Genomic DNA, 11012 nt, shown 5'->3' on the forward strand with positions numbered 1-11012 from the left:
CCCACCTGCGCAACTTGGCGAGACCTCATTTTTACAATAACTCAAAAAATTAGCTGGGCGTGGTAGTGCGCACCTGTAGTTCCAGCTACTTGGAAGGCTGAGGCGGAAGGATCGCCAGAGCCCAGCAGGTCGAGGCTGCGGTGGCCGGGAGCAGCCACTGCACTCCAGTCTGGGTGACAGAGTGAGACTCCAACTCAAAAAAAAACATTAAATAAATAAATAAATAACAGAAAAGAAAAAATACCAGCAAGGACTGGAGAAATGGGACTCTTGTGAATTGTTGGTGGAAAAGCAAAATGGTACAGCCACTGTGGAAAACAGTATGGCAACTCTGACACCATATAATCCAGCAATTCCACTTCTGGGTGACAGTCAAACTAACTGAAAGCAGAGTCTTCAAGAGGTATCTGTACCCCCACGTTCACAGCAGCATGATTCACCATTGCCAAAGGTGGAAGCAACCCACATGTTCACCAGTGAACGCATGGATAAACAAAATGTGGTAATACATACAATGGAATCTTAGCCATAAAAAGGAAGGAAACTGACACAACACGAATGAACCTTGAAGGCATTATGCTTAGCAAAATAAGTCAGACACAAAAGGACACATACTGTATGATTCCATTTATATGAGGTACTTAGAGTAGTCATTTCATAGAAACAGAAAGAAGCCAGGCATGGTGGCTCACACCTGTAACCCCAGCACTTTGGGAGGCTGAGGTGAGAGGATTGCTTGAGCCCAGGAGTTCAAGACCACCCTAGGCAACGTGGTGAGACCTCATCTCTACACAAAATTTTAAAATATTAGCTGGGTGTGGAGTGTGCCTCTAGTCCCAGCTACTCAGTAGGCAGAGGCGGGAGGATAGCCTGAGCCCAGGAGGTCAAGGCTGTGGTAAGCTGTGATGATACCACTGTACTTCAGCCTGGGCAACAGAGTAAGATTCCCACTCAAAAGAAAAGAAAAGAAAAGAAAAAAAGAGGCCAGGCTCGGTGGCTCAGCCTGTAATCCCAGCACTTTAGGAGGCAGAGGCGAGTGGATTGCCTGAGTCCGTGGGTTCGAGACCAGCCCGGGCAACTTGGTGAGACTTTGTCTCTACAATAAAATAAAAAAAATAGCTGAGCATGGTAGTGTGCGACTGTAGCTCCGGCTACTCAGAAGGCTGAGGTGGAAGGATGGCCGGAGCCCAGCAGTTCGAGGCTGGGATGGTCATGAGCGTGCATGCCACTGCACTCCAGCCTGGGTGAAGAAGTGAGACTCCAACTCAAAAAAAAGAAAAAAGAAACAGAAAGAAGACTAGTGATTGCCAAGGGCTGGGAGAGGGAGAAGATGGGGTTATTGTTTAATGGACACAGAATTTCATTTTGGGAAGATGAAAACAGTTATGGCAATGGACAGTGGCGACGATTGAACAACAATGTAAATGTACTTAATGCCACTGAACTGTGTCTTAAAAGGTCAAGATAGCAAATTTTATGTTATGTATATTTTACTACAATTAAAAATAAATAAATAAAAATTTAAAAATTAACAATATGAGCCGGGCTTGGTGGCTCAGCCTGTAATCCCGCGCCTTTGGGAGGCTGAGGTGAGTGGATTGCCTGAGCCCGCGGGTTCGAGACCCGCCTGGGCAGCAAGACTTCATCTCTACAATAAATCAAAAAATCAGCCGGGCATGGTAGCGCATGCCTGTAATTCCGGCTACTTGGAAGGCTGAGGCGGAAGGATCGCCGGAGCCCAGCAGGTCAAGGCTGCGGTGGCCGGGAGCGGCCACTGCACTCCGGTCTGGGCGACAGAGTGAAACTCCAACTCAAAAAAAAAAAAAAAAAATTAACAGTATGAGTTTGATTTTCATAAACATTTTCATATTTGATTCTAAATTTTTGGGGTGAAAAAATGTTTTTCCACTAAGGAAACGATGACCTTCTCCCAAATGATCCTAGGATTACCTTCCCAAGAAAATTTTGGAAGATACCTTCTCTTCCTGGTGAGGCTGTATGACAACCTGTGATACAGTTGGGACATGAGGCCTAGGGCTACCGAAAGGACAATTTTTCACAGAATCCTGACTGACAGACAGCATCTTTGAACAGTCACGATATCAAAGACTCCAAAACTTCAAGAAGGGGCTGAGCTGACTAAGGCCATGCCCAGGTCTAAATCCTATCTTCAATTTCTCTCAAAAGATGTCACATCATTGGACTAGATGCTACATTTCTCCGGTTTTTAAATTACTTAAATGTTTTCCTGGCTATCTCTAAAGACCAATGAATCTGCTGGGACTGCATGATTTTTACATTCTGGTAAAGTTACAACTTACAAATATACCTCAGTGACCTATAATTGATTCTGGATCTCCCCAGCGTCGTCTGACTCTAAGTCACATCATGCAAGAAAGCAGTTCCAAGACACACATTCCTCTCTCGCTGGTGTTTTGGAAACATACCTTCGATCTTCGTCTTGAAGTGAGGGTATCTGTTGAGGATCTCCACCTGCTTCTTCCAGTCAAAATCATTCCTCCAGTAGGAGATGACTTTCTTCAGGTAGTTAGAGTTGAACCCATAGTGGAAGCAGCTCTCCTCCAAAGGCGGCGTTACACGGAATTTATCAATCCTCTGGTGCAAGTCCTGGAGCCACATGCAGGACCCCAAGAAGAGACGGGTGGGTAGGGCAGAGAACAAGAGAAAATCTGTATCCAGAAAACACAAGAACCCCGCAGCTACAAGAGACAGTACTATAGCAGTGGCAAAGCAGTTCCACATTATTGGCTATTCCCAAAGGGTGTGTTGTTCACTGTAGATTCCAGATTTACTTCTCATCTTCCATTTTTAATTTATTTTACATTTTATTCCTTTCTTTTCTGACAGGGTCTTGCTCTGTCACCCAGGCTGGAGTGCCATGGCGTGATCATAGCTCACTGCAGCTTCAAACTCCTAGGTTCAAGCCATCCTCCTGCCTCAGCCTTCTGAGTAGCTGGGACTACAAGTGCACACCACCATGCTTAGCTAATTTTTATCTTTTTAGAGATGAGGTCTTGCTATTTGCCCAGGCTGGTCTCAAACTCCTAGTCTCAAGCAATCTTATGGTGTCAGCCTCCCAAAGTGCTGGATTTACAGGCATGAGTCACCGCACCCAGTTCCCATCTTTATTTTTTAAATATATAAACAATACCCATCTTTAATTTACCTAGGCTTCTATACAGTAGGGGTCAGCATATTTTTTTCTGTATAGGGACAGACAGTAAACATTTTCGACTTTGTGAGCTGCGATGACCCCACTCTGTCCTTTGCAGAGTGAAAGTAGCCACAGACAATGTGTAAAAGAATGGGCGCAACTGCATTCCAATAAAACTTTATTAATGGGCACTGAAATCACATGTCACGACATATTCTTCTTTTGAATTTTTCCCCTAACCATTTAAAGATGTAAAAACTGTTTTTGGCGTGGGGGCTATGTAAAAACAGGTGGCAGGCTACACTTGGTCTTCGGGCCATGGTTTGTGGATCCCTGACATACAGCACTGAATGATACACTATAACGCAGTTGGGATAAGCATGACGGACCAAGAGCGAGGTTGCAAGTCTGTCTAGTGGGCGTGTATTTGGCTAAAGGGCTAGCCCCAGTGGCAGGGGGCCGGGGGTGGGTGGGGGTAGTTCGAGTTGGCTCAGAGAGCCTCTCAAGTGTCACCATTCCCAGGGCTTCCTCCCAAGTGCTTTGGTCACCCCAAAACAGGTTTTGGAAATCTTCCACTCCTAAGGGAGTCTAAGAAGGAAGTCCCTAAAGGAGTTTTTCTCAGGGCTCAGCTTCTGCCCTAAATAGCAGGGTAGAAGAAAGTCCTACCGAGGGAGCCTCAGCCTGGTTTCTCCTGAGTCTAGCCCAGCTTCTGCTTTTCAAACCCTTCCTCCTCTGAACTCTCATGGCTTTTTATCACCACCTCTTGTGGAATTATCCTCATCTTTGAGTCAACTTTGCTTTACGCACATTCCTTTTCTCACCTGCTGGGTGATAGGCTATGGGAGGGAAGGGTGTCGCTTCTCCCAAGCATGCAGCAGAGTGCCTGCACACAGTAGGCGCTCAAATACCCACAGAAAGGAAGAAAGGATGGGCAGGCCTACGCAGGTCCTGCCCACCTCCTGGCCCCCTCAAGCCTCGCTCCTTCCTGAGGCTGCACTCTCAGGTCACTCCACTCCCTGGTCACCTCCCTCCAGACTCCAGTCCTGTGCAGAGGAGGGGGCAGAGATTTTGGAGTTAGCCCTGACTTAAAACCTTCTCCTTACTAGCTCAGTCACCTTGGACAAACTGCTTCACCTCCCTGAGCTTCAGTTTCTGTATCTGCAGGATGGGAACAACAGTCCTCACCCTGCAGGATGACTGCGGGGACTGAATGTGACCATGAGCGGCTGACACACAGCAGATGCCTAACCAATGCCAGCCCTGCCAGTGCTACCTGGGGCCCAGACGGGAATCTTCTCACTTTCTCCCACAATCTCACGCCCAAGGTTTCAGGCAGGGCACAGAAAAGGTGATTGCAGTTGCTTTCTGTGACCTTTGGCGTGGGTAACTGGGTCCTGCTGGCAGCCCCTCTCCTGCGGGCACTGCTGGGCTGTGGGTAGGGGAAAGGGGAAGAGATAGAGTGGGCAAGCTGGGCACACCTCTCTGGCGCAACCTGCACCTGCACCTGCCTAGTAGGAGATGAGCAGACTGAAAAGCCCTCCCAAGAGGGATGGACCAGTTCCCAAGCCCCTATCTCTCACTCACCCTGCCTAAGACCCAATCCCAGTCTCAGAGAAACAACAGCCCTGCCTGGAACAAGGTGCCTTACCTTGATCTCCTCGTCTGATGTTTCTACCTTGAATGGGCGGATGCTCTCGTCCTCCCTGGCTGTGGGCCTCGGGCCCGGCCCCCACCACCCATCTCCAAGTGGCAAAGTTTCCTCTTTGTCCCGGGTGATGAACCAGTAGATGACAAAGCCCAGCACTGAGGTCAGGAGAATTTCCAGCCACATGGCTCCTGCAAGATGAGGGAGAAACCATCACATCAGGGACTGCCAGCGAGGCCTTGACAGCTGGTAGAGATTCCCAACAAGCTCCTCCTGTCTCTCCCCCACCCAATCCCCAATTTTGTTTACATTTGACCCATAATCCTACTAAACTTTGAAAATTGTTAGCCGGGCTTGGTGGCTCAGCCTGTAATCCCAGCGCTTTGGGAGGCTGAGGTGAGTGGATTGCCTGAGCCCGCGGGTTCGAGATCCACCTGGGCAACTTGGCGAGACCTCATCTCTACAATAAGTCAAAAATTAGCCTGGCGTAATAGCGCCCGGAAGGCTGAGGCGGAAGGATCACCGGAGCCCAGCAGGTCGAGGCTGCAGTGGCCGGGAGTGGCCACTGCACTCCAGTCTGGGTGACAGAGTGAGACTCCGACTCAAAAAAAAAAAAAAGAAAATTGTTAACCATACTGGGAAGATAGAAACTTGGGTTGGCTTCTGCACAGCCTTGGGTGCTGAGGGCTGCATCTCCGAGGCCTTGTGTTGCTGTGAGGGGCCTTCTGCATGATGCTTCTGGGAAGGCTTCATTCCACAGCCTCTTAACTCTATCCCCTGTGGGAGGAGGAGCAACCTTGCTCTGTCTCTCTTGGGGGGGGGGTCTGTCCTGGGGTATACAAAGGGGAAGGGGGAGGTCTGAGGAGCTGAGAGATTAGGTTCAATTCAGGGAGAGGGGGCAGTGTTAGGGAACCCAACTATGGCCACACATGTTAGCTGTGTGTGTAAGAGCTTTATCGAAACATAATTCATATACTATACGAGTCCCTCATTTAAAGTGTACAACGGAATGGTTTCTAGTATATTCAGAGTTGTGCAACCACAACCACAGCCAATTTTAGCACATTTTCTTCAGTGCAAAGAGAAATCCCGTAGCCTTTAGCTATCCCTCCTCTATCACCCTATCCCTCCCTAGGCCCTTAAGCAACCACGAATCTACTTTCTGTTTCTCTAGCTCTGCCTGTTACATTTCCTACAACTCAGCTGTGTTTCAATCCCCACTTGCCTGAATCCTGTGCCTTTTTTTCTCAGAAAGGGAAGAAAGCTTAATCTCAGCAAACCAATATCAGGAAGATACCCGCCCAGCATTGCTATCCAGCTCCTTATCTTTCACACGTCCAGGGAAGGAACGCACAGAATGTTCAAGTTCAGAGAAATTTGCATGAATCTGCACACTGTCTTCATGCCAGAGTCAGAGGAGGATCCCTCGGAGGAGAGAGCATCGTGTCTGAGACAAGGCCCTGGCAGACAGCTCCTCAGCACCACCCAGACTGACTTGGAAACCACAGCAGGAGGGCACTGCTAGGAAACTCACCACCCGTGTGCCCTACATTCACTGCACATAAGATGTTCGGGACATTACTGGGGGTCTACAGAGGCCCTGACATTTGCTCCTGTCAAGAGCTGCCCCTCTAAGCTGAGAACTCTACCACTGGGGGACCATTCCCAGAAACACTCGTTCACGGTGGTCCAGCAATGGAGCTTCCTGACTGAGATCTCCTACCCACTCCTAAAGCCCAGTAGAAATCTAACCAGGAAAGTTGGCTTGGTCATCCTGTTTCTGCCAGTGATCCCACTGAATACCTAGCTCCCATGCTCAATCTCCGGAGTTATCTCAGATTCTTCCCCCACACCTGTCTGTCATTAAGTCCCAAAGCCACTCAGATTCAACCCCTTCCATGCCTAGCTCCCTCCCCTGGACCAAAGCCCTCATCACCTTGCATTTAGACAGTTTTCCAGAGAGGCAACCCCCAGCCCCATCTTTCAAAGTCTTCTTAGAACTTCTTGGAACGCACTTCCTAGAACACACTGCAGCCTTCTTCCTGGGAACCATGCCCAGTGTGCCCACCCTGAGCTTCCAGCACGCCTCCCTCTTTGGGTTGTGAAACTTGGAAGAGGTTCAAGGTCTCGCTGACTCAACTTTTACCAAAGGTCTCCTCCAAAGTGCCAGGGAGCAGGCCTCCGCCATTCCCGTCGTAGATGTAGTGTGGAGTGTGTTGGTGTGTGTTCCATCTCTAGCCAAGCCAGGCCGTGGCATCCATCTTGAGCTGGACCCAAGCACTCCCTACGTGTCAGCTGATCAGACGGGGTGTCTAGGATCAGCACCCCCACAATTAAAACAAGGCAAGGGACAACTGGAGAGAAATCTCTCTTATTTTAAAGAATTCAGAAAAGAAAACTTGCACAGGCTTCTTCCATTTCTGGTTTCCCCGTCAGGAAATCTTGTTCTTTGAGAAGATGAGGCATCAGCCTCTGTGGTATTGAAGGAATGACTAGGGTTAGGGGCTGCAGGGCACATGGGGAGCGTGTGGGAGGAGGTGGAAAGCAGAGCCCAGGCTCCCTTCAGCAGCAGGAGTAGATGGACGCAGATCACCTGGCGGGGGATCCCACCACAATAAACCAGGGCGCGGGGTGGCAGGGACTGTGTCTGTCCTGGTCACCAACCCCCAGTGACCAATCCCCAGTGGGTCAGGACAGCGAGGCCTTCCACCAATATCTCTGCCAACTGCATATATATTGGAAGCAGCTAAGACACGTTTTGCCTGATGTTGTCAAGAGAGCTGCAAGCAGAATGAACAATAGAGAGGAATGACCCTCCCGAGAACTTTACAAACCAGCCTCCTTACCTGTAGTTCAGCACAGAGGCCAAGAGCACCGCTGTCCCCTCCCTCTGGGATGGAAATGCCCAACTTTCCCTTTTCCAGGCAGAAGGAGCCCAGTGTTTTCACCATCCACCAGGGCTCCCTGGGAAGCCAGATCTGCAGAACTCTGCCCCCAACCACCCTAGGTGCCTGTAGGGCAGGCAGGGAGGGCTACAGGCACCAGCCCCCACTCTCCATGGCCTTTTTACAGTTGCACATTCATGCTGACTCAGCTGATCTGGTGTGTGCGCAGTGTGGTTATCTCCCCTGGACTTCGCACAGCGAACTGAACCACATTGACCCCAGAGACTCAGTGCTGAAAAAATCAGATTCCCAAGGGAATCTGGGACAAGGGGCCTTGCGATGGCCCTGCCAGCACCACCAGAGCATCACCCAGGAAGAGTAGGACAAAGTAATAGATTCAAACCCCATCTCCTACATTCTAATTAAGAAACAAGAATATTAGAACTTAACTCAAGTACTAACTTAGAGCCATTGTTCTCAGATTACAAACAGGCCTTACTGCAGTGTGTTCATTTGTCACCTAGCAACAGCCCTTTATTTAATAGCAGGTATTACATACACACAAAGAAAGGTGTTTCAAACTGGCTTGGTGGCTAAGCCTGTAATCCCGCGCCTTTGGGAGGCTGAGGTGAGTGGATTGCCTGAGCCCGCGGGTTCGAGACCTGCCTGGGAAGCGAGACCTCATCTCTACAATAAAATAAAAAAATTAGCCGGGTGTGGTAGCGGGCACCTGTAATTACGGCTACTTGGAAGGCTGAGGCAGAAGGATCGCCGGAGCCCACTGCACTTCAGTCTGGGCGACAGTGAGACTCCAATTCAAAAAAAAAGAAAGGTGTTTCAGATTAGCCTAAGTGTAACAGCAGGTGTGACTGTCTGCAGATAGGTGCAAATCCACTCACTAAGAAGCCGCAATTCATTGAACTTTCCTTTTCACTTATTTAAGGCCAAGAATCAGAGTGGGCAAGGGTTTTGCCCCAAATCACATCGCAAATTGTGAGGATTAGAATTTGTGGCCACAGACTTCACTCCTTGTCCTTCACTGGATGTGTTGCATGTCCCTCCCTCTCCCCGTTTTGTCCCCTCTCAGCACCTATTTTCAACTTCCAGTGGGCTCATTGTTTGAGGGGAACAGGTTAACACTAGGAAGGGCCTTCCTCAGGGTTGTGCTCTGAGCACTTTGTATCTGTCGCTTCAGAAGGTGTAAGGTAGAGACTCCATTTCTCTTTTTCCTTTTTTTTTTTTTGAGTTGGAGTCTCACTCTGTCACCCAGACTGAAGTGCAGTGGCCACTCCCAGCCACCGCAGCCTTGACCTGCAGGGCTCCGGTGATCCTTCCGCCTCAGCCTTCCGAACTGGAACTACAAGTGTGCGCTACCACACCTGGCTAATGAGACTCCATTTCTAACAAGTTCCCAGGTGTCCCTGGAGCTGCTGGCCTGGAGACCACATTTTGAGAACCCCTGCTCTAGACTGGAGTATCACAAGCTCTGAGAGGGTGGGGCCATCTGCCCTGCACACCAATGTGCCTAAGGAAGCACTAAGTTCAGCTCTGGCAGATGCAGGGATCCCACCAACAGCTGTTGAATGAACACTTGTGCCTGGGGCATGAGGACCATGGATTTCCCACAGGATCAAGAGAAAAGGCAGAGATAATGCCATCTCTCAGGTAACAGGTGACTAGAGAATCCCAGTTTCTCTCTGCCTGTGGACAACTGAGCTGGTCCTACACAGAAAGCTAGATATCCACACTGTCCTCCTGCTTATGATCCGCTGAGGAGGATGGATGCCATGGCTGTGGATCCATGGTGTTCAGTATCAGACTAGAAATGTGAAATAAATATTACAGCTCCAGGGATGCCTGCTGCCTCTGAAAAGCTCCGCAGCCCAACTCTCAAATTTTACCAACTCTCTCTCTTCCTAGGAGGAAGCCCATGGCTTCTCCTCTTGTCTGAGCTCTCAGCCAGACCTGTAATCCCAGTCCTTTAGGAGGCCGAAGCAGGAGGACAGCTTGAAGTCAGGAATTCGAGAACTACTTGGGCAACACAACAACACTCTGTCTACAAAAAAAATTTAGCTAGGCATGGTGGCACATGCCTGTAGTATCAGCTACTTGGGAGTCTGAGGCAGGAGGATGGCTTGAGCACAGCAATTCATAGACTGAGCTATGGTCAAGTCATGGCACTCCAACCTAGGCGACACAGAGACCCCATGTCTATTTAACAAGCAAAAACAAAAACAAATTTTCGGCTACATACATGAGGCACCCCCACTCTGCAGCCTGAAGCCCCTCTGGGCAGCTTCTCTGTCCTCCAAAAACAGACCTCCGAAGCCAAGGACACTCTCCATTTCCCCCCCCGACAAATCCCGCTTTTCCGCCTTCAGAAGTCAGCCAAATTCCTCTTCTGGGAGCTGCCCTCCCATGCTCCACTGCATGTATTCATGCCCTCCCATGAACTCCGGCCTTATGCAGTCTTGCTCCTTGGGCTTATTTATCATCTGAGGGAACAGGTTTACCTCAGGAAGGGCTTCCTCAGGGCACACTTTGAGCACTTTGTATTGTTTAACTCATTTCATCTTCACAACATCCCTATTTTACTTGATAAAACTAAGGCTAGCCGGGCTCGGTGGCTCAGCCTGTAATTCCGTGCCTTGGGAGGCCGAGGTGAGTGAACTGCCTGAGCCCGCGGGTTCGAGACCCGCCCTGGCAACCTGGCGAGTCCTCGTCTCTACAATAAAAAGCAAAAAATTAGCCGGGCGTGGTAGCACGCGCCTGTAGTTCCAGCTACTTGGAAGGCTGAGGCGGAAGGATCGCCGGAGTCCGGCAGGTCGAGGCTGCGGTGGCCGGGAGAGGCCACTGCACTCTAGTCTGGGCGACAGAGTGAGACTCCAACTCAAATAATAATAATAATAATAAAAATAAATAAAACTAAGGCTGAATCCCTTGTCCAAGGTCAAGCAATCAGTCAGTGGGGAAGGCAGGATCAAACCCAGATGCCACAACCCACAGTCAGCGCCCTTCCTAGACACCTCCATTCCCAAGGCTTTGTCACTTGGGGAAGGTTTCTCTGTGCAATGAAACTGCATACTCCTTGAAGGCAGGGATTATTGAAGGACCCAAAAGGCCAGAATTTAATTATTAAAAATTGTGCATTTATTCTTACATGTTTAAACGTCTATCATATTAAAAGTAGTCTCAGCCATGCTTAGTGGCTCAGCCTGTAATCCCGCACTTTGGGAGGCTGAGGTGAGTGGATTGCCTGAGCCCGCGGGTTCGAGACCCGCCTGGGCAGTGAGACCTCATCTCTACA

At 49.5% G+C, this 11012-nt stretch overlaps 1 protein-coding gene across 1 annotated transcript in view; it reads right to left on the reverse strand.

Annotated features, from left to right (window-relative positions):
- The window catches only part of EPHX1 (epoxide hydrolase 1), a 69055-nt gene that overhangs the window by 15899 nt on the left and 42144 nt on the right, over positions 1-11012 (reverse strand). Inside the window, exons 3-4 of the mRNA XM_021717319.1 lie at positions 4824-5011; positions 2448-2628 (exon numbers count right to left, since the gene is read on the reverse strand). Coding sequence (XP_021572994.1) covers positions 2448-2628; positions 4824-5006 — 364 coding nt within the window. The 5' untranslated portion in view covers positions 5007-5011. The remainder of the gene's footprint in view (positions 1-2447; positions 2629-4823; positions 5012-11012) is intronic.

This window comes from Carlito syrichta, unplaced genomic scaffold (assembly GCF_000164805.1).
Source record: "Carlito syrichta isolate Samal-C Ts95f unplaced genomic scaffold, Tarsius_syrichta-2.0.1 Scaffold309649, whole genome shotgun sequence".
Classification (NCBI taxonomy): domain Eukaryota; kingdom Metazoa; phylum Chordata; class Mammalia; order Primates; family Tarsiidae; genus Carlito; species Carlito syrichta.